Source organism: Gekko japonicus, unplaced genomic scaffold (genome assembly GCF_001447785.1).
Source record: "Gekko japonicus isolate JY-2015 unplaced genomic scaffold, Gekko_japonicus_V1.1 scaffold117, whole genome shotgun sequence".
Taxonomy (NCBI): Eukaryota; Metazoa; Chordata; class Lepidosauria; order Squamata; family Gekkonidae; genus Gekko; species Gekko japonicus.
In genome coordinates, this window is record NW_015173676.1 from 763,343 (window position 1) to 791,223 (window position 27,881).

Here is a 27,881-nt window from a genome sequence, read left to right on the forward strand (position 1 = left end):
AAGGCTGGGTGCGGGGGGGTCTCCTTGCCTCCTCTGGGCAGCAGTGATCCGGCGCGGGCCCAGGGAGGCAGGGGGGCTCTCCTTGCCTCCTCTGGGCAGCAGCGCTCCGGCACGGGCCCAGGGAGGCTGCGGGGGGGGATCTCCTTGCCTCCTCTGGGCAGCAGTGCTCCGGCGCTGGCTCAGGGAGGCAGTGGCGGGGCTCTCCTTGTCTCCTCTGGGCAGCAGCACTCTGGTGCGGGCCCCGAGAAAGCAGCGACAGGCATCCCCGGGGCTGCAGCGCTTCAGCGCGGGCCCCAGAAGGCCGGTGACAGGCCGTAGCGGGAGGGGAGCTGGGGCGGGGCTTGCTGCCACCGCCATTTTGCCAGCTGCTGGGCTCTCGGAGTGGCGCTCTGGCGCGCTCCGGCCCGAAAAGACCCCTGCTTGTCATAGGAACAACATCACTTGCCGTAGGAGCTTCCTCAGTGTTAGTTTCACCAAGGGTATCATCATATTCTTGTTCTTTCCTTGTTTTTTCTGTGCAAAGGAATTTCCGGAGGGAAATCTTTTGCTTGGCTTCCTCCTTGGCTCTTTCTGCCTTTTTTTTTGCGGAACTGAGCTCCAGATGTTTTTTTTAATCAGCCATAACTCCCTAGAAAAATGACCAAATGTATAAAACTACTGTAAGATCAGGAAAGATTAAATTGATGGTGCTCCACGCCCCTTAAATCCAGTAGGAGTCTACGCCACCTCCTCACTGGTGTGTGCTTCTAAACCCTGTCCTTCTAAGCCAGTTTGGTACATTGGTTAAGAGTGGTGGTTTGATTCCCCACTCCTCCATATGCATCCAGCTGGGTGGCCTTGGGCCAGTCACAGCTCTGTCAGACCAGTTCTCTCAGAGGCCTCTCAGTCCCACAGGGTGTCTGTTGTAGGGAGAGGAAGGTCAGGAGATTGTAAGCTGCTCTGAGGCTCCAAGTGAAGGGCAGGGTATAAATTCAAACCTCCTTATTATACGTCTTTGTCAGGCCACTGCGACAGACTACATGAGCACAATCAGCTTCCCCAAAGCCTCACAAGAGCTAGCTGATCTCAGGACTCTCAGGCTTTGGGAGGGAAGGGACCTCAATGAGGCGTAGAGTCCACTTCCCAAAACAGCTATTTTCTCCAGGTGATCTGATCTCTGTTGCCTGGAGATCAGTTTTAATACCAGGAGATCTCCAGCCACCACCTGGAGGTTGGCTACCATACTAAAATCATGAGAAACCGGGGAGCTGAACCTTTTTTAAAAATGAGGACAGGGTAACTGCATGCCTGTCAAGTCTAGGAGTTCAGGGAATTTTGATGTATCTGAGATGACACGACATTCACCAGCCAATATGCCCATAGCAGAGATTTTAGGCCTAGAACCATGCCCCGAAGCCCCAGTCTTAGTTATCAATTACACAGACTTGGCTTCTAAATACTGAACTCAAGCAGGAAGACACATACAGACACCTTTTTGGTTGACACAACAACCCTGTGAGCAGGGGTCATTTCGTAGAAAAAGAGGTGCAGGAGCTCATTGGCATAACTCATTAGCATAACTTATTTGCATATGTCACACCCCCTGACATCGCCGGAGGTGTGTCAGAAGGCAACACCCACCACTCAGGCTCCACTGGACTGTTTTGGATTGCTAGCTATTGGGGGAGGGGGAAACGTTCAGATCTGTCCTTGCAGAGTCTTAAAGGTACCACTGGACTGTCTTGGACTGGGGAGCCGGGGGGAGTGCTGCAACTTACCTGGGTGCTTCTTGCTTGAGAGCCAGTTTGGTGTAGTGGTTAAGTGTGCGGACTCTAATCTGGGAGAACCGGGTTTGATTCCCCACTCCTCCACTTGCACCTGCTGATGTGACATTGGGTCAGTCACAAGCTCTGGCACAGCTGTTCCTGAAAGAGCAGTTTGTGTCAGAGTTCTCTCAGCCCCACCTACCTCACAGGGTGTCTGTTGTGGGGAAGGGAGAGGAGTTTGTAAGCCGCTCTGAGACTCCAAGTGAAGGGCGGGGTATAAATGCAATCTTCTCCTCCTCCTCCTCCTCCTCCTCCTCTTCTTCTTCTTCCTCTTCCTCTGACTGAGTGCTGCTGGGAGCAGGGGGTGGGGCTTGTTGCATGTGCCTGCCCCCTGGGCTCTGTACTGCCAGAGCTCCGCTCCTGTGCGCTCCTGCTCAAAATGACCCTTGCCTGTAAGGTAGATTAGGCTCAGAGAGGGTGACTGGACCAAAATGACCCAGCGGCTTCCCATAATGCAATAGGGATTCCAACCTGGGTCCCACAAATCCTCTTGAGCTGGGAGACAATTTTCAGACTCTTTGCTTTATTTTCTGCTCTGCCCACCAACCCTGTAGTGTGCTGTGCTTCAGTATTTACTGATGAGCTATGCAGGCCCAAACCTGTACACAGTATTACCAATGAGGCCACACCATGGATCTATACAGGGGCTACTGCAGAACACGGGGCTGACACTTTCATTGTGCTCTCCACCACAACCCCACTAGCGGAGAGCTGAAGCTGGGATTTTTTGTCTCCCTGTGCATCCATGTGGTGTGGAAGAGGCCCCAGAAGTGGGCTGCCAAGGGGCCAGGGATCAGGATCGTGGCAGGCAGACCCTTTGCAGCATTGGGGCAAAGCCCACTCCTGTCCCTTCCTCCCTCCTCTGGGGCTTTGTACTCAAAAGACCCCCCCCAGTCATTTAAGATGGGCTTTCTGTCCCACTTCAAGTGCCCTCAGGGACACAGGCATCTACACCAGGGGAGCTTAAAACTCTTGGGAAGGGGGCTGATTGTCCCAAAGAGCACCAAGGGCCGCTGCCTCCTGGGTAGAACTCTCTCCCCATGGCCAAACACACTCCTGTCTGCTTGCCCCTAAGCCACCCCCGTCTGCTCTAATCAAGCTGATTGCAATATGCATTGTACCTCTGCATCCTTCCCAAGCATTCTTTACAACACTTTTGCCACCTTCTGACTAGGATAAAAGTACTCAAACAGCATTTCTACTTTGCTTGTGTCTGACAAAGGAGGCTTTGACTCTTGAGATCTCATACCCTGAAATTCTTGTTGATCTCTAAAGTACTACTGGATTCAAATCCAAGTGGAGATCAGCTGTAATTCTGTGAGATCTCCAGGTCTCACCTGGAGCTTAGCAACCCTGGGCCTTCTCTCCCATGGGCCAAGCCACTCACTCTCCCCCCCCCTTTCAGGGCTTTTCACCCTCCCCTTGACCTGTCCTCCCTCCACACACCTCATAACCACCCCAAGGCAGCGTCTGCAGCCCCAGCTGACTTTCCCCTAGGGTTGCCAATCTCCAGGAGGGACCTGGAGATCTCCCACTGTTACAATTGATCGGCAGATGACAGAGATCAGTTCCCCCCAAATCTCCAGGTATTTCCCTAATCAGAGCTGGCAACTGTACTTTATCCTCAGTGCCTGTTGCTAGGCAACCAAGCTTAGTTCTGTGAGTAAAAAGCCCTTTCCACACCTATATTGGCCTTTGGGAGAAAACTAATTGGGGCCAGTCCTGATAGAGTTGCAAGCTGCAGGTGGGAAATTCCTGGAGATTTGAGGGATGGAGCCTGGAGAGAGTGAGGCTTGAGGAGGGGTGGGACCTCAGACCAGGTACAATGTCATAGACTCCACCCTCCAAACCAGCCATTCCCTGATGGGGAACCATTGTTGCCAATCTCCAGGTGGGGGCTAGAGATCACTCAAAATTACAATTGCTCTTCAGGTAGCAGAGATCAGTTCCTCTGGAGAAAATGGTGGACTCTGTGTCATTATACCCTACTGAGGTCACCACAGCAAATTGTCACTGAGTGCCCAAAGCTGGGGCACTCTCCCCGAGCCTCTCTCTAGAGCTCATTGTATTTATTTCCACAAAGGGCCTTATTCCTAGTTCTAAATAACAGTTGTTTTCTCTTAAATGCAGAGTTTATTAAGAAGTATAACAGCATAACTTTAAGGAAAGTTCATGAGTGTATTGGTTTCAGATAGGTACAGTTTTTATTCTTTCTCTAGAATTTCTTAAATAGATCTAGCCACAAAGGCTTATTTTCTTAAATAGATCTAGCCACAAAGGCTTATTTTCTCATTTGCCACTTAGGCTAATAACTTCCACAGAGTTTAATTTTCCTCACTTGCCACTTAGGCTCATAACTTCCACAAAGAAGACAGATTTCTTTCACACTCCACAGCCCACTGAATTTCTTTAGCCACACACTCTGAACTCACTCTCTGAACCAACCAGTCCACTAGGGTATGGCTATTTTCTAATAATAACATACTTCAATCACCCATCCAGCCCCCCCTTTCTTACTCAAGAAGCCTGCCTTTTTAAATCACAGCAAAAAAACCCACATTAAAACACAAAATAAAACACAAAAAATATTTACATAGTGAAATATCACAAGTATCGTCCACTATGGTATTACACTTTACCGCCTGTTCTGGTTGAGTGCAGTGGCCACAGTCTTCTAGTCCCAGAACTAACAGGTAGGTTCCAGAAGGTGGTACTAAGCGTTATAGTTTAACACTGTGACAACTATGCTATGGTTACTAGAAAACTCTACTCCCCTCCCCCCATGCTATTTAACATCTGTGAGACAGAAGATTTACAGTGCAATCCTATACAAAGTTACACTCATCTAAATGGGCCTAAATTGGAGTAACTCTGCTTGGGATTGTACTGTTAAAGAGTCACCAGCATGCTGATAACACCCTGCACTGAATTTGAAGTGATGGAAATACTGAACCAAGTTCCTGGAGGAGGTAATGGACTGCATGCTATTAGATTCTAGAAGCTATTAGATTCTAGAAGCTGGTGTTGCTTTCTTGGTATGAGGAACCTTTTACCAGCTTAGAGTGGTGGTATGCTGTGGTATCTCATGAATATAGAGAACTTGAGCACAGTTATACATGCAACTTCTAGGTGGCATTAGAACACTGGTTCCCAAAGTGGGCAATACCACCCCCTGAGGGGTGCTGGAACGATCCAGGTGGGCAGTAGGATCCTTGGGTGCAAAGTTGTCACTGCATCTTTTTGTCCACTTTTTGAGAGTAGATTTCAAGGGGGGTGCTGAGTAATTTTTTTCTGAAAAGGGGGTGGTAGGCCAAATAAATTTGGGAAACTCTGCATAAAAATAAAGTGTTGTATGTGTGGCTGCCCTTGAAAAGTATTCAGGATACAGTGGCCAGGTTATTAATTGGAGCAAGGTGGTTCTTGTTCAGAATGTTGGCTTTTCTTGGTTTGGGATTGTGATAGCTGAAAGACAGTATTCTGGTTTATAATAGACCTTCTCCAGCCACCCACCCTGCAATCTAAGGTCAAGGAATTGGTGACCACAGAAGGGCCTTTTCAGCAGTGCCAGTGTTTAATGTTCTGCGTGCAGTTTAGGGGAAGGTTACTTCATGTTAATCAAACTCAGTTATGTGTACTTTTAGATAACCTATATTAGTACATACAGGGCACTCTGTTAGCCAAATTGCCTTAAATTCTCAATTAATATTGGGGAAGTTATGATTTTTAATTGGCAATAGGCAAATTAGGGTTCACACCAGTTTATACAGAAGTCCCACTTTTACTGTAAGTACCAGAACAGACACAGAGACTATGATTGGTAAAATATAATGTCTTTTACTGATTGAGATGTCTCAGTCAAACAATATTCAAGCACACAAACATATACTGATTCTCACAGATAAATAGATCATAAACACATTTGCATTAGCAGGGCATTCATTGATTGGGTGATATTTACCTGTCATTGATTGAGCCGTTCCAATGGGAAAATGGAGGGGTTAGAAATAGAAGATGGGGAACACGTGCTCTGAACCAGCAGAACCACGTGGACTCTAGCTGCAGACTAGAGTTTAAAGATGGAGGTAGGGTATATGGATAGCAAGCTGGACATAAGAGGGTTAAAGCTTCGACAGGGGTTGTGGAGAGGCAGAGAGAGAGACCATGTGGTCAATAAGCACCTTTTATAAGGTGGGGGGGCAGGCTAGGCTGGCCACATCCCCCTGTGACACCTTCTGTTAGTCCGTCCCATAAAACATACTATTGGCTGGCTGGAAGAGGGGAGGGGGAGTAAGGAGTGGTCAATATTAAGATCTAGAAACTTAGACTGGAAGCTGGCACCTGGTTGCAGGTAAGATGAGTCATCAGGTTAAGGCTATTGTCTCTTGATGGCCCTAGCAGGCTTGCTGATGGGTGAGCGATTAGTTGTTAAGCAACTATGACTAGAGTCTCAGAGCTACGTGCATCTTTGCAGGTCTGGAGGGGGGGGGTTGCCTACATGTGCTGGAGGAAACTCCTAATGGAGTTTGGAGTTCTCTGTCCTTGTGTCTTTCCATGGCATGGTGTCTGAGGCTTTGTACAGGCTTATGGAACTACTTCATCTCACAGCAGGCGAGATGGCTGGTAACTCTGGACCATCACTGGAGCAGCAACACTAAAGGAAGGTGTCCCTCTTTCAGGTGTGCAGTCTCAACAGGTATTCCCAGGTCACCATGTTGTACAGTCCCTTTGCACAGTCCATGCAGTTCATAAAAACACATTGATAGGCTTGTATGGCAACAATGGGTGGAGTTTTACTCATGAAATATGGGTCAAGCATTTTCTTGTTAATCATTGAAGGTTTTTTTCTAGTTGTGTGCCACAGATGTCAACATGGTATTGGCCATCAGAAGAGCTGCAGCTCTTCTTTCTTTGCTTAAGGAGCACAAATAGCCTTCCAAGAAGGAATGTTGTCAAGTACACCAAATGCTAAAGTATACATTTGTGCCCTTTTGTTTAACCTTCTTATGCTATTTTGCCATAATTATATTGCACTAATTTGTAGTGCAGATACACACTGAAGAAGAATCCATTTCCTTTTATCACTCTGTATAAACATGTGGCTGAAGCTGGAAAACGTGAAGGTGCTTTATCTGCTGATCTGTTATCATCTGTTTGGGTGGTCTGATGGGAGCCTGGTAATTATGCTAAGTATTTCTCATTTACTGACCTGTGGCTAGATTGTTCCTAGATGTCCTGAGGAAAGTTTCTTGTTTGTGCCTGTGTTTAGCTTGGCAGGGAAAGGGTATCATTTATAGAGCTTGCTGTGCTTGGCTGTAAGTCTGCTTGTGTTGTAGCTGTTGTGCTTCTTTATTATTAAATTTTTGGCAGCTACTAAGATTTCATTTGATTCCAGGGCTCCCTACAATATAGGATGATGTATGTTTGTTTCTTTTTAACCAAGGCCCAGTGTATTCTCAGGGATGAGAGGAAATGCATTTCCAATACGGTGTAAAATACTGAGTCATTTATGTGCATTGCCTTTCATGGCAGTGTTCATAAAAGATATGTGTTTGCTCATTTTGATAGTACATCTTAATGTGGCTATTTCTGCTTCCCCTTTGTTGAATGAGATAGTTCTGCTTGTATAATTTCAGTTGGGCTGTCTTTTCCCCCTTGTTTGTATGTCGCTTGCCGTGATCTTTACTTAGAATTCAGAATTATAGCTTGGAGTGTTAAATTTCTCAACATTTTGGATTAATTGAATAAATTTTACACCCCGTTTTAAAGGGTGGGTTTTTAAAAAATATTGAAATATTTGCATTTTTAACTTTCCCGTCAATTGATTGATTGATTGATTGACTGATTGATTTATATCCCGCCCTCCCCGAAGGCTCACTTCCAAACTTACCTCCTTTTGGGCTTGAAAACAATACATAAAGAATTTTGATCCTCTTGTCAAATAAGCTGAGGGTGTGTTTTACAATTCTGAAAAAGCAAGTATTTGAAGAATCTACCTCTTGTCTGTAGATCTTCTTCCTACTTGTGAAGTTATACAGTTCAACTTGTATTATATACTACTTCAAGAGGTATAACTTGACTAAGTCCATGCAGTAATAACGTACCCTCCAACACTTCACAAAGGAAAATAGGGACACTCGTGTGCATGAGTGGGAGGCAGAGCTGTGTGTGGAGTCCAGTAAATAATGGTGGTGCAACTCAATTCAGACTCAGACTACGATCTAGAAACAGGAACTGAAACAACTCCAGTTCCTGCATGCAACAACTGCATGCAAACAACTCCAGATGGCAAAAACAGTGGGGCAAGTCAAATGCATATACATATATGTCCATTTATATTCCATTTGTACAGGTTAGAGTAGAATTGTCCTGTTTTTCCAGCTGATGATCTCCAAGGCATAGCAATAAATGACCTCATGAGCCTCAGTTAGTGCATCTGTGGCATAACATTCTTAAGCAGATGTAACAATTAAGTAATACTAAAGAAAGTACCTCTGAACTTATGCAGAAAGCATTTTTCCTCAACAATGCATAATCTCCCTCCGCCAGTGTTCCTTCTAAGCTGAGTTAGTGTGAGATAGCTCACAGTTTTTCAGCCTCCAGCTCACACATTTTTGTCTTAGCTCAGGAAGGATGGCTCCGTAACAAACAAATTTATGCAGTAGCCAAATCGCTCGTTCATAACTTTAATGCCAGTAGCTCACAAAGAAGAATTTTTGCTCACAAGACTCCACGGCTTAGAGGGAGCCTCCCCAGCACATATTTTAAAATCAAGGGCTGGCCCCACCTGTAAACAGAAACAGCAGATACATACATTTTGTTGCCATTCACTCCTTGGGTTGGATCCTGGGATGAACATAAACATAAGAACATAAGAGACGCCAATGTTGGATCAGGCCAAAGGCCCATCCAGTCCAACACTCTGTGTCACACAGTGGCCAAAAATACCAGGTGCCATCAGGAGGTCCAGCAGTGGGGCCAGGACACTAGGAGCCCTCCCACTGTTGCCCCCCCCCAAGCACCAAGAAGTTTTAAGAACATAAGAACATAAGAGATGCCAATGTTGGATCAGGCCAAAGGCCCATCCAGTCCAACACTCTGTATCACACAGTGGCCAGAAATACCAGTGCCATCAGGAGGTCCACCAGTGGGGCCAGGACATTAGAAGCCATCCCACTGTTGACCCCCCAAAGCACCAAGATGACAGAGCATCACTTGCCCCAGAGTCCCTATCTATACCTTGTGGCTAATAGCCACTGATGGACCTCTGCTCCATATGCTTATCTAATTCCCTTTTGAAGCCGTCCATGCTTGTAGCACCCACCACTTCCTGTGGCAGTGAATTCCAAGTGTTAATCACTCTTTGGGTGAAGAAGTACTTCCTTTTATCCGTTCTAACCCGACCGCTCAGCAATTTCATGGAGTGCCCACGAGTTCTTGTATTGTGAGAAAGGGAGAAAAGTACCTCTTTCTCTACCTGCTCTTTCCCATGCATAATCTTATAAACCTCAATCATGTCACCCCTCAGTCGTCGTTTCTCCAAGCTAAAGAGCCCTAAGCGCCTTAACCTTTCCTCATAGGGAAAGTGTTCCAACCCTTTTATCATTCGAGTTGCCCTTTTCTGCACTTTTTCCAAAGCTATAATATCCTTTTTAAGGTGTGGTGACCAGAACTGCACACAGTATTCCAAATGAGGTCTCACCATTGATTTATATAGGGGCATTATTATATTGGCTGATCTGTTTTCAATACCCTTCCTAATAATCCCCAGCATAGCATTGGCCTTCTTTATTGCAGTCACACACTGTCTCGACATTTTCAGTGAGTTATCTACTACAACTCCAAGATCTCTCTCTTGATCAGTCTCTGCCAGTTCAGACCCCATCAACGTGTATTTATAGTTAGGATTTTTGGCTCCAATGTGCATCACCTTGCACTTGGCCACATTGAACCCCATTTGCCATGTTGACGCCCACTCGCCCAACTTTGACAGATCCCTTTGGAGTGCCTCACAATCCTCACTGGTTTTCACCACCCTGAACAACTTTGTATCATCCGCAAATTTAGCCACTTCACTGCTTACTCCCATCTCCAAATCATTAATGAACAAGTTAAAAAGCAGTGGACCAAGTACTGATCCCTGTGGTACCCCACTGCTTACACCCCTCCACTGGGAGAACTGCCCATTTATACTCACTCTCTGTTTTCTATTAATTAGCCAGTTTTTGATCCATAAAAGGACTTGTCCTTTTATCCCATGATTTTTGAGCTTACTTAGGAGCCTTTGATGAAGAACTATCAAAAGCTTTCTGGAAGTCAAGGTAAACAATATCTATTGGATCCCCCTTGTCCACATGTTTGTTCACCCCCTCAAAGAACATTAACAGGTTAGTGAGACAAGATCTTCCCTTACAGAACCCATGCTGAGTCTGCCTCAATAGGTTTTGTTCATCTATGTGCCTACTAATTCTTTCCTTAATAATGGTTTCCACCAATTTACCCGGTATCAACGTCACTGACTGGCCTGTAATTTCCCGGATCTCCTCTGGAACCCTTTTTAAAGATGGGAGTGACATTAGCTACCTTCCAGTCCTCAGGAACGGAGGCAGATTTTAAGGAAAGATTACATATTTTTGTAAGGAGATCCAGAAGTTCACAATTGAGTTCTTTCAGAACTCTCGGATGTATGCCATCTGGGCCTGGTGATTTATCAGTTTTTAAGTTGTCTATCAGTTTTAGGACCTCCTCTCTCGTCACCTCAATCTGACTCAGGTCTTTCAACACCCCTCCCGAAATCAGCGGTTCTGGAGTGGGCAAGCAGTTCTCATCTTCCACAGTGAAGACAGAGGCAAAAAATGCATTTAGCTTCTCAGTCATTTCCCTATCATCCTTCAGTACTCCCTAACATCACAGTGAAGACAGGGGCAAAAAATGCATTTAGCTTCTCAGCCATTTCCCTATCATCCTTCAGTACTCCTCAGATGGAAGGGGTTTCTGTCAGCAGAGTAAAACCTCCCCTCATCCCTCACTCCTACTACAGCCCATGTGCCCCCTGGCATGGGTGGGATTCCTTAAGAACAGCATGGGAGGGAGTCAGCAGACGTTTTGTGCTGGAACCAGCCTTCCCCCCTTCCCTGCTCTCCCCCCTCCCCACGTAGTTTGTGTCAAGATCAGAATATGGCTGAGCCCAGGAGTCTGTTCTAAAAAATAGGGCTTAGTCCAGGAAGAAGAATGTATCTGAGCATGCATAGAGTATGTTTTGCTAAACAATGAATAATTGCAATCTTCTGTCTTCCCAAGCAACAGTAATTCACAGGCAGGGTGCCTCTGAGCAAAGGCTTAGGCAAGAATTGCATATAAAAGAGCTAAGCCTACAAGCTGTTTCCTCTGGGGGAAAAATTGCTACAGCAGTTTCTTTCTTTTTACTCCCTTCCTTCCTTCCAGCCATTTCACAAGCACAGATGTATTTAAAACAAAAAGAAGGTATCTCTTATCAGCACAGGGAAAAGACAACATTTGTATGTGTTTTTCAAATTTTCTTGTTGATGTTTTTTCATTAAAGTGAATGTACATGGCTAAGGAAAACTTTCCTTACTCCTACACTCTTCCATTCCCTGTCTCTGGAAACTTCTGTTGCAACTCCTGTCTGCCTTCCCCAATATGAGTGGGTAGAAGAAGAATGTACCCATCTTGGCTACCTTGGGCATCTCTCTTTTTTTTTGGGGGGGATGTTTTATGCCAGTTTCTTTGCATACTTCAGTAACTTCTATCATTAAGAGATCTGTAATTTTGCTTCTTTTTTTTGGCATCACAATGACCATTCTGGCATCAAATTACAGGGGCGTGTACAACCTGGAGGGGCTCTTCTGTGTGATGCCTACTGCATACTTCAGCTTTAGTTGTCTGTCTGTCCACACAACCACCACCCCAACAGTTAATGTGTATGTGTTAAAAAGAAAAGTTGTTATTTTAAAATTGGGATGTTTGGAGAGTGGTTGTCCCAGCTGAAAGGGACACTTAGACGGCAAGTGATACCAGCTTTATGGCTCAGTCTTCACTAGAGCTTTACCCTTCTAAGCCTAGGTCTAAGCTTCTAAGGTATAACTCTGCTTAGAATTGTGTAGGGTTGCCAGGTCCTTCCATCGCTCCGGCAGGGGGATTTGGGGGGTGTTCTAGGGATGGGTGGGGATGCCCCAAGAGCAACCACCTGGCCAGCCATCCCTCTCCTTCCCCTTCTGCCTGATTTGAAGAGCTTCAGCTGCTCAGCAGGGACCATGTGGGCTGCTGATCAGCTGGAGGGTCCTTTAAATCTAGTAGGAGGGAGGGAGAGGTGCAGTGAGCCCCATGTGCCGTAGCTCCCACCCCACTCGCAAAAAGTGTAGCCCGCAACTGCCCCTCTTCCTCCCTCCTGCTAGATTTAAAGGGCCCTTCAGCTGATCAGTGGGCCACGTGGTCCCCACCAATCAGCTGAAGCTCTTTAAATCGGGCAGGAGGGGAGGGAGAAGGGTGGGTGGGTGGTCGCTCTTGGGGGGCAGGGCTTCCCCCATCAGCCAGCTGGCCGGGGGCAGATTGGAGCCCCCAAAAGCAGGGGAACCCCCTGCCCAGACATGGGGGCTGGCAACCCTAGAACTGCATGGTAAGAATCTATTTTGTTCCCCTGAAGTGATTTTGCTGGAACGTTGGCCTCAGCCTAGAAAAAACAAAAGAAAAGAAGAGTTAATATCATACTTATTAGCAGCTGCACGTCAGCTTGTGGCAACAAAGTGGTTAGAAAAGAACCCGCCTAACCTATCTCAATGGTATGATCAAATATGGGAAATTTTCATTATGTATAAACTGTCAATAAAAATGTCTAATCCTGATAAATATAATAAAATATCTAATCCTGATAAATATCATAAAAAAGTTGTAGCTGTTTGGTATCCTGTTGTAAGTTATATGTTGAACAATGATATTATTCTGGATAATCCACAATACAAAAAAATGGTGTATTTTTGATTGATATAGTTAATAAAGAACAATACAATTTGCTGTATTTGGTTTGTTTAATGTTGACATTCTGTAATTTCTGAAAAAATTGTTAATAAAAAAAAAGAATTTATTTTGGGCTAGTTCAGCAGGTTGTGAATACTTACTTCATTTATACTCTGCATTTCTCCCCAATGGAGCTCCATAATGGCTTACATTGTTCTCCTCCATTTTGTTCTCACAACAATCCTATGAGATTGGTTAGGCTGAGTATGTGACTGGCTCAAGGTAATCCAGGAAGCTTCCATGGCACAATGGGGATTAGAATTTGGGTCTCCCAGATTCTAGTCTGACACTCTAACCAGTACACCGTGTTTAAATGGAAAAATAAATTTAAATAAATCAAGAGAAAGAGCTCATTTTATTGACTGACCTTGTAACATACCTCTTTGGGGTGAGTGGAAGAATGGATGAATATATCAGAATTTAAAATAGTAAAGAGATATGTTGATTGTGGCTGTGTATGGAGTTTTTGAAGCGTACATGATATGCTGTTGATTTTTTTTTAAATATAGAATGTGCAGCACTTCCTAGCTCAAGGCTTCATCTTAATGCTACTTTATAGTCAAATGGAATCATATGCCAGTCAAAGTGTTCAGTGCTTCACCATGTCACAAAAAAAGTTTTTATTTTGAAGTTATTTTTTCTTATTGTTGAAAGTGAACAGGTAAGTGCTCTACTAAAGAACAGTATGGGGGATACAGGAACAAAGCTACATTATATCGCTCCATTGTGGGGGGTGTTGTTTTTGTTGAGGCTTATCCCGAACAGTTAAAGTTTACTGTAGTTCTGTCAGGGTTTCATTTAAGTCTGAGAACTCTTAAATCTAGCTTGCAGAACAGAAAACACCTGGTCGTTTGCATCAAATTTCTTCTGATGCCTATAAAACTGGTATGTTTCTGTAACAAAGGAATGGGATCTCAATAGATTCCTACTCCCTCATCCGGAATGAATGCAAGCTGGAGTTCCCTTACTCAAGAGATACAAGTAAGACATTCTATGGCATGTGTAACTCTGTCAGCCTATATGTTTGCTACAAGTGTAAGAGATAAAAAGATATAATTGGTGCCCTCCCTGGAAGTGGATCTATTCTTGAACCCCACCTACTCTGCTGCTTGGCACAAGAAGCTGGAGCTCTTACTTGCAAGTTAATTCCTGTACTACATTATGGTATATATAAAGGCTACAACTACTCAAAAAGCAACACAAGGACTTATCTAGAAAAGAAAGAGCAAAAAGAAAAGAGGAATACTGATACAGACACATCTTTAGCAGTGTTCCCTCTAAGCTCCACAGTGTTGTAAGCAAAAATTCTACCTTGTGAACAAAAAAAGCCAGTAGCATTAAAGTTGTAAGCAAGTCTACATTTGACTATTGCATAAATTAGTTTTTAGATTATTTCCATAACCTTGTAAAAATCTCAGAATGAATTCTTTTAAACTATATTTAAACTATATTTTAAGAATAATTTAAACATTATAAAAAAACAGAATCAAGTAAAATTTCATTACAGAAAATGTTGTCCTCTATGGGAATAAATCAGGCCTCTGGAGAATAGGTCTACCCTCCCCTTTATATTTGTAGACCTGGCCTCCAGAGAATAGGTCTACCCACCCCTTCCCACTATATTGGTACATCTGGCTTCCAGAGAGCAGGTCTACCTGCCCCAGTCCACTATATTTGTAGCCCTGGCCTCGGACTGTTGCCCTGTGCTGACTCTTAGAAAACATACCAGCACTTGGGGGTGGGGGCACTTGCAGTCTACTTTGCGGGGTTTTTTTTAGTGAAATATGACAAATTACAGGTCAAGTATAACAGAGGTGGAACAATCACTGTCAGAACCCTGCCTAACCTAACGAACAGGAAGTTTAAGTGTTATCAACCTGCCCAAACTACTTATTTATTCAAATATTTATATCCCACTTTTCCCTGTGACTCAAGGCAGCTTTCAAATCATACCGAAAAGCATAACTGGTGCGCAAAAAAACCCAACTATTTTCCAGCTCCATTATAACGTATGGGGCCCATTGACTACAGTGGTCCCCATAGGCTATAATGGAGAATTGATCTGGGGTTATCTGGGGCTCTGGGGGACTTTTTTCGAGGTTGATGCACCAGATTTGCAGCATAGCTGCTGGTGCCTCTCCTCAAAAACCTCCCTAAGTTTCAAAAAGATTGGACAAGGGGGTCCAATTCTATAAGCCCCAGAAGAAAATGCCCCCATCCTCCATTGTTTCCAATGGAGGGGGAACTGCCTTAGTTTGAACAGAAGCTAAATTCCCTGAGCTGGCCTCTAAAATGTTGTGTGCCAACGCCCCCAAGCACAGCTTAGAGGGAACTCTGATCCTTAGTATAATATTTTATTAGAACTTTTTTTACAATTGTAGTACCTTTGATTGTCTGTATGTCTCATTATGTGAATACAGAATGCTAATAATATATTGTGCAGTCTTTCTGATTTGTATGCTTTCTAGTAAAAATACAAACTCTGGAGTTAATGGAGCACTATAGTCTCTCCCAAATGTGGAACAGCAAAATCTTTTCAGTTAAACTTTGCTATTATATTCTTAATAGCATTTTTATTATTATATACATATATTTATCATATAGACAATAAAACCCCAAAGTATCTTGTTAAAACTGTAAAACAAAATGTGTAAAAACAATTGTAAACATTTTATTTTCTTCCTTTAATTTCTTTTTTGTTTTGTATTTTTGTTTTGATTTCCCCGTTGTTTCTTATTTTTTGTTAATGTATGACTGTGTATTGTTGTGTAACTGAGTAATGACAGTTTTAGAACTCCCAATCTATTAATTAGATTGTAAAGGTACTTTTAGATTAATTTTCATAATTTGAGACTTACAAATAGAACTACAAATATATTCTACTTATCTAAATTATTCTGAGAAGCATTAAAAATGCTTTGAAGAGACATTTTAGAAAAATGGGATTGGCGCTGATATAACACTGGCTTTGTTAACTTGGGGCGTGGGTCTATTCTACTTGTTTTCAATCATGTGCCCACACAGATCTGTTAAAGATTTGACTTCTTTGTTGCTTCCCCAAAGGAAAATACAAATTTTCTTTGCAATATGGTATGTAGTGCGATGAAACTACAGTGAACATTAATATTCTGCAGTTTCTCAGTTTTCCAGAACAGATCTCTTTTTCTTCTCATTTTTACAGAAGCCTTTTTCCCCCACAGGGTAGGTTGTGTGGAATTCATTTGAAAACTTATTTGGAGATTTGATGAGGAAGTGTAAATGTAATCTGTAAATTGCACATCAACACTTGAAGCAGCTGAAAGCATATGGCAGGGCTGCTACTGTTCCTGGTTTGTTGGACCACTGTGCAATTTGGATTGAGATGACTGTAAGATTTGAGACTGCCAGCTGGAACAGAATGAGAAGCAGTAGATACATGTCATGGGTTTTTTTTCTTGATGTGTTTTTTGAAATAAAAATGGAACAGTTGAAATTGATGCCTTTGATGTATACAGCAGAATTGGAAATATCCTGCATACTCAAAAATAACTTCCCAGAGTTATCTTGCGCTATTTCCCTTTAGAGAACATATTTTGTAGTTTGGCAGCATTTATGTTTATTTGTGGTAGGAGTTACAGCATGTTTTGTAAGAGGGGTGCCTTGTCATGGTTTATAGAATGTGCAAATTCTACAGCTATCTGTGTTCAGGATCAAGTTGGGACAGTACAAAAAAAAAACAAACACACAACGGTTTAATATACCCAAACAGAATATGCATCCTTATTTTTGTTTTTACAGTTTCCTTGTATAAAGAGTTCTGCTAGTTCTTCTGAAGTTAAGGAACCAGGAAATTATTTAAGAGGGAGTAAATTTTTTAAAACTATGATATCACTTCCAATTAGAAACTTCTGTGTCCATTTTCTTACAGATGGGTCACCTGGAAAGCAAGATTCTTATTGCCTTAAATTATCTGATTGTCTGTGTTTTGTCTTTCAGAATATGACAAACTGGGCTTTCTTCTGAAGTTGGACTCCAAATTGTGAGTAAACCATAGAAGGGCTCTTTCTTGATCTGTCATCATACAATTCCACTGGAGGCAAAATTAATTGTTATCTTGGCTCTGTGTGGTAGCAATTAACAAGGTCACAAAAAGTTCATCAGTTTATAAAAAGCATGTAGAAGACCATAGGTTGTATGCAGAAACATAATGCTCAGGTCCCTATTTGCAGGCTCAAGGTAAAAAATACGAAGGGAAAGAGACTTAAAAAGTTTGAAGTAGCTTGATGAGACTATATTTCTTTCCAACAGCACCAATACAATACTCAAGGTTATAATAGGAAAAGGATAGGAGAAATCAAATAGAACATTAAAGAAGTGAATACGAAAGAAAAGAGATGAGACTTGACTAATTTTATATACAAAGGGTGCAAGAGGAATATCTCAAGGTGGAGAGTTCCATACACAAGGACCACAAGGGGAAGTGTCAAGATGAGAAAATAGCATGAGGGAGTGGAGATTGAATGAATGGAGGGACTGAGAAAAAGAGCAGGACAGCAGCAAAGATTGATAAAAGGGGGAAAACTGTGAATAGGTTTGAAGGTTAGATGGAGGAGCTTAACCTTAATACAGAACAACAGATAGAAACACATAGAAATGTAGCTAGTAATACTGCCAATGTTTATAATTACCTTCACTGGACTATGAATTTTGGCCCACAATGCTTGCAGGCAATTGATTTCTGATAATCTGGAGTGTACCTCAGCCTTTGTCAATTTTCTGTTAGGAAGGGGCAGTGACAGAAAACTCTCTTCAGAGGCCCTTTATAAGACTTCCCCACCATGTGCCCCACCATGTGCAAATGCTGATACCCACAGCCATCCAGGACAGCATCACCAGAGCTGCAGGCTGGGCAGAGAGGCATGCAACCTCACCTTGGAACCCTGAACCGGTATTAATGTGGCTGCGGCAACTCCCAATTTCCTGGTGAGGCTGCCACTAAAGCGAAAGGGTTCTGCTTGACTGCTGCAGATAAGGTTGTTTCGCCATGCTGGCTCCGCCCACTCACACCTCGAGCAGCCTCCTGTTCCCTCCCTCACACCAGTTGATCACTGGCCGGATAGGAGCCCTGGATGGGATGATTCCAGCCCCCAGCCCTTATGGTTGACACCCCTGCTTTAGATTTTTTGAGCTTCAAAATCTCTCCACAGCAGGCCTACGTGTGTGCATTAACCCTCATATGACTGCATAGATGACCACTTGGTGAACAGCAGTTACCCGTAAATGTAACCCTGTTTTCTTGGCCTTCTTACTTTGGGTATGTTATAAAGTTGAGGGATATGAGTTATAGTCTGTCCTAATAGGGTTGCCAAATCTCTTTTGGCCGGGAGCGGGGGGCTCCCGGCCGGCGTCTGGGTGTGTGCACGTGTCACCCGGAAGTGACGTTGCACGCTGGGGGCAGGGCCACTCTTTGTTTTCCCCTCAAATGGCCTTGGCCCCGCCCCCAGCATGTGACGTCATTTCCGGGTGACGCGCACACGGGGGGGTGGGTTTTTCCCCAGGCCCGATTTTCGTCACGTCGAAAATCGGGCCGTCAAAGCGGGGGATTCCCCGCCCCCCGGCGCCATTTGGCAACCCTATGTCCTAAAGATATTTTGGCCATTGTGGAATTGCATATGCCAGCACAATCACACCTTCCTCATACTCATTTCTAATGGGATTGTGGCGAACAGTATACCACAGGTTTATAAACTGTTTATAATCCTGACTGTTCATCTTACTATGTGCCTAGTCAGGAAGGGGTGTGTGTAACTTTGTGGAGGGGGATAACTTTGTGGGGGGGGGTATGAAGGGTAGCAGCTGCCTGAACATCTTTCCATGATTTTCAGTGTGGAAATATAGCAGGATACTCATATGACAGGCTGCTGTTTCTCCATATCACTTCCTTTGGCACAGAGATGGGGTATGAAAAGTCTCAGCTTGGAAACACACGAGGGTACTTTCAGCCAGCTCTCTTCACCCTTTGGTGTATAGGCAAAGAGAGTGAACATATGGAGACAGCAGTCCAGTCTGGGTTTTTCGATCGTCTTTCTTTTGATCTTTAGGAGGCAGTTGAATACAGTTTTATTTAGGACTGCATTTGATTAATTTGGTGGCAGTCTTAGATCGTAGCTTTAAATCCTGGTTTTTATGGTGGTCATTTTATTTATATTATAAATCACCTTGAGTTCTGTAAGGTGGAAAAGTAACTAATAAATGTTTTAAATAAATAAATAAAATGCAGGCATTTGAATGGCTAGGCTGCTTCTTCTGATTCACAGTGTGGGAGAGTGCTGTAGCAGGCACAGTATGGCAGCCTTTCTCAGTTCTCTCCATTACTTCTGTAGCCAAAAAGCATGGAAAAGAAAAAGCATGGAGAAGAAAGTGTCCGGAGCTGTCTGGAGGTGCAAAATGTGTATAGAGGGGACAGATACAAAGGTGGGGCAGGGTTGATGATAATGTTTGGAAGTGGGGGTGAGGACGGGGCAAATGGATGACCTCCATCTGTGGTTGTAATTGTAATGCTGGCATAAAAAATGGTGGCAGAGTTCTGTATGACACCTCTGTAGCATAAAGAGTTAATAAACAGTAGCATACTGGTCTGGAAGGTAAAAAGCCTTGAACTCATTAAGCTGACAGTAAAAACTAGTTTACACACTGAGAACTCTGGCAATAGCCAGTATGTGGTGGTTCAGTATGCATAACATAATGTATATACCATGCATACATTTGTACACTGAGTAATTTTTTTAACTTTTGTGGTCAGTTCTGAGATGGAACTTGCTTGAGAATCACAGAGATGTATGTTGACGTTACCAATATGTACAGTGGCTTGTATGTATAGTTCGATACGCTGCCATGTGTGTATTGCTGAAGAGATGTGTATAGAATCAATTGGCAATAGTTTCCTGCCATGCTGATGTCATTTCAGCACTGTATTTCTACTAGTAGTGCTACAATTTGATTTTCTAGTTCCAGATAATGTCAGTTTTAACCAATGTATGATTGAAGTGCCTAAAGTACGCAACTTTCGTAGAAGGGCAAATATGTTATGGCATTACTGGATCTGCATATTTTTGGTCTTTGCATGTTTCAAATGTTACAGCTGGGCACAGTGAGGTCATTAAGAAATGTTAGCCCAGCATGGTGTTGATGACTTATCTTGTTTTATATAACAATTTTATGGTACAAAGAAGGGATCAATAATGTCGTTGCCCTAACTGTGAAATTACCCAAGCCACTTGTGAATGATGGTTATAAAGAGTTTTCAGAGCCTGTCTTGAATTTCTCTGGTTGTAACACTTCCAGCCTACCCTGGTGCTGCTACATTTATATTCCCTTTGGGGCTTATACCTAACTGCTGAGAGCCTGACAAATACAGTGAGCAAAACCCATAGCCATTCTGCAGCAAGCTGAAGGAGTGGGTGGGAGATATTCCAGATTCTTACTCACAAAAGCTAGAAGCTGCTTGTTATTCCTTCCCCGTAAGGCTGCTTTGTACCCAAGTATGTAGAACAGGGGTCCCCAACCTTTTTGCACCTGTGGGCACCTTTGGAATTCCAACATAGAGTAGTGCAGCCACAAAATGCCTGTGATGGGAGGCAAAGCCAAGCACAAAATGGCCACCGGACACACTCGTGTGTGCACACACAGCCCAAGTGCAGGGGACAAGAGGAGTAATTTTTAAAAGCACACAGGGGAAGAAGTATGTGAGAGAGGTTTAAATTAAAAATGTTCTAAACTTTTTTTCTGTTTGTAGGGTATTCAAAACAGTTAACATAACAAAGTTAACAGCTACTGTATACCAGTTGAAGTTTCTAAACCATCTGCAAAGGGAGCTTCATGTAGAGTGCAATGTGGTAATCTAATCTGGATGGTACCAAGCAATCTGTGACTGTAGCCATGTCAGTTTTCCCTATCCTGGCTAAACTGTCTAGAAGGATACCATGGTTATATGCAGAGTTAGGTAAAGGGGGAAGAGAGAAATAGTAGAATTAAAATGTTCCAGTTCATTTCTAATGTTCAGACTTCCTCAATAGTAAGTCCTTATTTTACATATAGGGAAAAATTGCATAAATTAAGTAGTGACTATTCAGTGATGACCAGAAATTTGATTTAATATTTTCTTTTGCTTCATTTCAGGTATCATTAGTAGCCAGTGGAAAGGTATAAAGCAGGTGTGAAACGAAGACTAGATTGAAGTAAGCCATAACAAGTGATAAGTTCCAGAAGAGTAGATATATTAGTCTATAGCAGGAAGAAGATATCAACTGTTGTATGATAAACCTTGCTAGCTAGTTTGTGACAGGAGTTTCCACAGGTACAGGCCCCTTTCATCAGATTCATCAAGTGGCCTGAAGTGGTAGGTACTCAGACATTAAGCTATGATAGGATATGATTGCACCAGCATCCCTGTATTTTGACTCCAAATGTATTGTATTTTGTTATGTCCTCATTACTACAGCAATTACACAGGTTACCAGTTAGCTCCTGAGCCCCATTCAAGGAGTTGGTTTTGTCCTTTAAAGCCCTACAAGACTCCTTACCACTCTTTTAAAAAGACTACAAAAAACTACAACACTAACCTAAAAACTTAAGCTAAACAAGGATCATACAATATGATTAATCATTTGCTTAAACAAAGTTCCCTCCACAGTAAGGTTAATGAAGTGAAGCTATTTTAAAGCTTCTGTAGCAAACTTGCATATATAGATTTAAATCAAGTAAGTAACATTTAAGCTATTAAACTTTTGAAATTACAAAATTATGTTATTTCTACTTCTTTCCCTTATGCTTCTTTTTGTCAGACTTCCATCGGACTTTCAGGACTTTTGGGGCGGAGGCCCCTTTGGCTGAATCGGATTCCTCTTCTGGAGTACTGCTCGTTGCATTTTCTTCCCGAGCTTCCCGAGCCATATATGCTGCTTCTATCTTCTTCTTCTTGTTCCTCTGTTGTTGTTTTTTCTTCCGCTGGTCTTTGTTGCTGCTCCAAGAACTGGTTTGCTTTTAAGACAGAGTCAATCTTTTCTTTCTTATCTTTATAGTTGAAAATAAGTCCCTCAGGTATTATCCATCTGTAAGGTGTGGCATTTTTCTGTAAAAAGTAATTAAGTTTTTATATTGTTTCCTCTTCTTTCTTATCTCGAATGGTATATCTTTTAGGACTCTAATTTCTTCGTCTTTGATTTTTAAGGTTGCCCTATTTATGGCCTTGAGTACCACGTCTCTTGTTGCTCTCTTTGAGAGTATAATTAATGGATCTTGTTGCATCCTCTGCTACAATCAATGATTGTATTCTTGATTCCATGGGTCATCTATGTTGTTCCTGTTGGCCTACAGTTCAAATACCACTTACTCTTTAATTAAACTGTGCAGAGTATTAATGGTCTAAAATAAACCCGGATGGGATGCAGTTTGTTTCTTTTTCTTTCTATACTGCACTGTCCCATTAGTTTATAAAGCAACAGGTCACTATGACCTTCATACTATTCTGTTTGAACGTATCTTAATGCACTGTGGCTCACAGCCTATGCTGGTGATCCCCATGATAAATCTGTTCCTTTAATTCGGGTCATTCATGTTACCCTACCCAATCCATGCTAGGAGTTAATATAAACAAAATAAACAAGCAAAAAACGGGACAAAATGAAACATTGAAGTAAATGACCTCCTCACAAATGCTGTGAATTCTGCTGTCTAGTTGGACAACATTCTGGGGGCAGTACAGGTTCTAGTTTTGGCGATTCCCAGCTTGGACAGTTTGGTGTAGTGGTTAAGTGTGTGGACTCTAATCTGGGAGAACCGGGTTTGATTCCCCACTCCTCCACTTGCACCTGCTGATGTGACCTTGGGTCAGTCACAAGCTCTGGCACAGCTGTCCTTGAAAAAGAGCAGTTTGTGTCAAGAGTTCTCTCAGCTCCACCCACCTCACAGGGTGTCTGTTGTGGGGAGGGGAAGGGAAAGGAGTTTGTAAGCCGCTCTGAGACTCCTCTGGGTAGTGAAGGGCGGGGTATAAATCCAATCTCTTCTTCTTCTTCTTCTCTTTTTCGTGCTCCGATGGAGACACGCCAAGACCTGGTGGACAGGAGGGGTCCCAGATGGGTCCAGGCCCCCCCCAGTGTCCTTGTAGGGGAGGGAGTTCCTTCTGAGGCATCAGCCAAGGAATTGGGGCTCCCTTTTTACCCCGAGAGGTTCTGCTGTTGGGGAGCTGACATGGCGTCCAGAGTATGCTGCCGGATGAGGCGGGCAAGAGATTAAATGTCATGCCTGCCCCTGACCTGGCGCCTGGGAGCTCTGAAACTGAGGACTCCATGCCTTTAACACCATCGGGGGCATGGGAGTCTTTGTCAAACCTAAGTGCCGGAAAGGATGAGCACCAGCCTCCAGGACAGCCTGCACCTGAAACCAATCAGGCAGTGCCTGGCCCCAGCAGCACGCCACCTGATTCTCCGCCACCTGTCGACCGGCTGAGGGATTGGAGACGCCGGGACTTGGCAACCAGACGCAAAGAGGCACGCTTGGATGGTTGGAGATCAATAAGCCTGGAGTTCTAGCAGGATCAAGGACTTCGCGAGGCAGTGCTAATGAGGCACTAATGAGGTTGCAACCCAGCGAGCTATTTGAATAGGTCGCTGATTGCTGGCAAATCGTGCTTGCAAACTCATCCTTCGGACCAGAAGCTCTGCTGCACCTCTGAAATCCAGCTCCTGACTGACTTCCTAGTTTCTGACTCCAGTCCACGTTTTGACGACCCCTTGGCTCTTACTCTTCGGCTCTGCACCCTGACTTTGACGCTTGCCTCTCTGGACTCTGACTCTCGGTAACGTTCTAACTACGGCCTGGCTTTATGCATTGGGACTTTTGCTCTGATTGTTTTGCTCTCTCTCTGGCTTGACTCTAGGACTGGACTGTGAACTCCCCCTCTCTGCCTTGTCCCACTGGCCCTGTCGTGACATTAAGCATGGAAACGTTTTTGCACAACTTTTAAGGCATTAAAAGTGAGTCAACCGATCCACTGCTTAAGCGATAGTGAATGGCCTCAATTCACTAAACAAAGGTGGGTTTGGGGAAGAGTTGGGGAATTTCCCCCCCCATTAGAATAAGTGGTCCATAGACTTCAAAGCGAAAAGAAAAAAGCAAAACTAACTGTGAGAGACATTCCAGGAGATTGAAAGGTGGAAAACAATCTTAAGCGCATACCAAATGGTGAAAGTTCATTTTAACTTGAAGAACTTTCTTCTTATGTAAACGGTGTCTGGGAAGGAAAGAAGAATGGCGATTGAAAAGAAGCCTCCTACAGGAAATACCCAACCATCGACTCCAACTCCTCCACAGGCACAGGAAACAGCTGCAGGCTTCCCTAATATGCTAGCAATGGCACTGCACCCTCTGCTGGAACAGATATCTAATGTCAACACTAAACTGGATGGAGTACAAAAACAACTAACAAGTATGGAGAACAGAACAGACAACTCTGAAAAAGCTATTAAGAAAGTGGAGACAAAATTGAAAGGTACCCAACAAAAATTGGATGAAGTAGAAAAAGAAAGATCTCTAGATAAAGGTCAACTATTACAGCTTCAACTGGACAGATCAATGTATGTGTCATTCAACGGGACAGATCAATGTATGTGTTGTGTTTTCAAGGCATTCCTGAACAGAAAGGTGAAAACCTCAAACAACTCTTAAGCCTTGGTACCAATGACTGATCTTAAACAAGAAGAACTGCAGAATTATGTGGATTTGATATATCAGACTTATCCAGATTTTATCAAGAAGAACAATTTACCAGGCGAATTATTTGTTAAATTCTCTAAGAGATCTAGCAGAGATGCTGTTTTAAAAGGTACTGCTGGTAAAACCTAGACAATTAAAGAAGAAGAAGTGAAATCTTAAAGGATATCCCATTTGAGGTGAGAAAGCGAAGAAGGCAATACAGAGACTTATCTTCCTTTCTCCAATCCAGTTCAATTACTTATAGATGGACATTCCCGGAAGGACTTGTATTCAAACACTAAGATAAAAAAATTAAACTTAACTCCGTACAGAAAGCTATTTTTTTTCTGGAACAGCAACAAAACCCGAAAAAGGGGAAAGAACAGGAAAAACACCAAGAAGAAGAACAAAGTGAATCTGATTCACAGGATTCATCAAGCAGCTCAACTAAGACATCTGGGACTTTTGAATCAGAAAATGAAACATCTGAGACTTCTGACTCAGAGAAAGGAGTAGCAGCCCCAAAGCAACTCAAAGTGAAACTGAAATACAAGAAGAAAAAGAAGAAACCGGATAAATGAACTGAAATAAACCATGTAGTTCACCGAGTAAACAGTATTAAAAATAACTTAAGCTATCTTTTATAGAGTGTAATAACTTATATTAAAACTTTTCCTTCCTATTGTAGGAACGTTATATATAGAATGTATCTTTTCATTGTAATTGATCCTTGCCTTATTTAGCTTCTGTTTTAGTTTTAGTGTTGTTCCCATCCCCATGTCCTATAGGATGTAGTGTAAAAATCAATAAAAGTTTATTTAAAAAAACATTCTGGGGGCAATAACAGGCTTGCTGTTGGATCCCTGAGTCACATATCTTTCCTGCCTTCACTTAATGTGATGTCTCAGGATTCTGCATACCTTTTGTCCATGTATCAAGAGACCAAGTTCCATCCTTGGCATCTCCTGCTGACAAAGTCTCTGGTGATCAAGATCCTTTTACCTCTGCTGTTTTGTCCACCATGCTTCCTGCAATTCTATATGCACCTATGTCCCTTGGTAGGCTTAGATCCAACAATTTGCCCTTCTCTCCTCTATATGAGGGCTACCCGTCTCCAATTGATTATATCATTCAATTTAGTGATAAGTGGGGAGGATCTATAGCTCAGTGGAAGAGTGTCTGCTTGGTATGCTGAAGGTCCTGTTCCTGCAGACAGTACCCGTCTTATTCAAGAGGGAAGCTTCCAAAGGTAGAATCCCAATGTTCCCTTTCACTGGGTTTATACTTAGTTGCCTCTCAATGTGCACAGAGATTAGTGTGGCCTATGTGAGGCTCCTATATTAAATATTCTCTGCTACTTTGACAGGTATTTATTGATCCTTTTCAAAGCAACCTACCCAAATTTCCCACCCCCCTTGTTTTACTAAGATTGTCAGCTCTGTTCACCTTCCACTACTGTGTTTCCTGTCATTTTTACTAATCTATATGTGACACTGTAAACAGAACTGTTGTTTTGCTGTGTCTTTTACCCTTCACGGGATACCCAGACTTAGTTTTCTTTCTTTCTGAGACAGACCTAATATGCATCATGCTTGTGGTCCTTTCTCTCATAGCATTTCTTTTGTCTATGATTTTATAGAAGTAATGCCATCTCCAATGACTCCTTCACTCTGTGTGGGAACCTTTCCCAGTAACTCCTGGTGTCCTGCAATATTAATTGTCTTGACATTACTTTTACCTTGGCATGATGGACATATTTACTTTGTCTCTGGTTTTAGTGCAAACACTCCACAGAGTCGAAGGAGGCACTGTAACCATGTTTTAACTGATTAGCAGACATCAGTTCCTGATATTCTGATTGGAGGTCTGGGTTACTTGGCATGGCCCCACAATATGACATCCCAGGCCATGGCCTTTATGCTTTATTCCTGACAATAACCCTTGTCATTGAGGAATCCACTTCTAATCCCTCACAAATTTTTATGCCTTTTTCTCTGCCTATATCGCGGCACAGATTACTCTAAAGACTACACAAGTTTTTTTTCCTTGTGGCGTATTGTGTCCATCGTTTCCTTAGCCACATCTCACCTCTTTTCACTACCTTTCATTATCATAGTGCAGATGCGCTTATTCTCACTTCTGCTAATAAATTAATACTTTGATAAGCTCCTTTCCTGCGTTGTAGCAGTAGCCTCCCACTTTTCTGAGTGGCAAACACCACTCATGCAGTACCACACCTTGCACCTCTAAGTGAGGAGAGTCTCTACAGAAGCTGCAGCAAGGTTTGAACCCTGCTTCTTGTGCTGTTGAATATGTTTTTGGCAACTGATTTGGACAAAAAGTCTCTGATGTTTTCCTAGTTGGATTACTAAGCATGCTACAAAAGAGGGGTATAACTCCTCATTTTATTTTTGGCACTTCCATGGTGCTTCATTTATAATAGGATTTTAACTTATACCCCCTCCGTGCATGAAGTTTCAAAAGGTGATGTCCTGCTAGAATCCCCTATCAAGGATTGTCTCTCACTCCTCATGTAATGCATGGTCAGCGTCCTCACACAACCCATCCTTGTGAGTCAGTTGACGCTATTACACTGTTTTGAGCACACGGCCCTTCATTACCACTCTGTGTATGATGGCTGTTTTCAAAGAGTGCTCTTTTTCCTTTGCCACATTCCTACATGTATTTCGGTGGGGACACTTGCACAGAGCTTACTGCTCTGGTATAAGATGATTCTGGGTGAAGGTCAATTTGTGCCGCTACACAACTTTTTTATTTTATTTATTTATCATTCGATTTATATACCGCCCTAACCCCCCCATGGGTCTCTGGGCGGTTTACAGTTTGTAGTGCTAGTCACTTTTGTAATTCCCTAACTATGGGCACATTCTCAGGGGTTGGGTCAGCCTACCTAGCACCCCGGTGGTGGTGGCTCTCCCTTCTGGCCTCCGGCCTCCGGCTTCCTCGGCTCTCAGCTGTCTTCCTTCGGTCAGCAGGACGTCTCTCTCGTGGCGCTTCTCCGGCGAGGCAGCTTTCTCGGCGTGTTGATTTGTCTCTCCCAGCCTCGGCTCTGTCCAGTAGGCTCCGCCGCACCAGGAGATGACGTCTTCCGCGCCTTCTGCTGCTAGCGACGGCCGCTGTCTGCTGTATCTCCGCAGGCCACCAGGGGTCACTCTACTGGCTTCGTCGTTGCGCCACGCCACCTCGTCTCTGCTGCCAGGATTCCGCCGTTGCCGTTGCTGCCATCATTGCTGTTTCTTCCCCACCGCCGCACACCACACTCCTCAGGACGAGGGGGTGCCCCCTACCCTACTA

The 27,881-nt window shown here is 43.4% G+C and overlaps 1 protein-coding gene across 1 annotated transcript in view; it reads left to right on the forward strand.

Annotated features, from left to right (window-relative positions):
• Positions 1-27,881, forward strand: part of ST3GAL3 (ST3 beta-galactoside alpha-2,3-sialyltransferase 3) — a 360,651-nt gene that overhangs the window by 90,973 nt on the left and 241,797 nt on the right. The window contains exon 5 of the mRNA XM_015422952.1: positions 16,812-16,854. Coding sequence (XP_015278438.1) covers positions 16,812-16,854 — 43 coding nt within the window. The remainder of the gene's footprint in view (positions 1-16,811; positions 16,855-27,881) is intronic.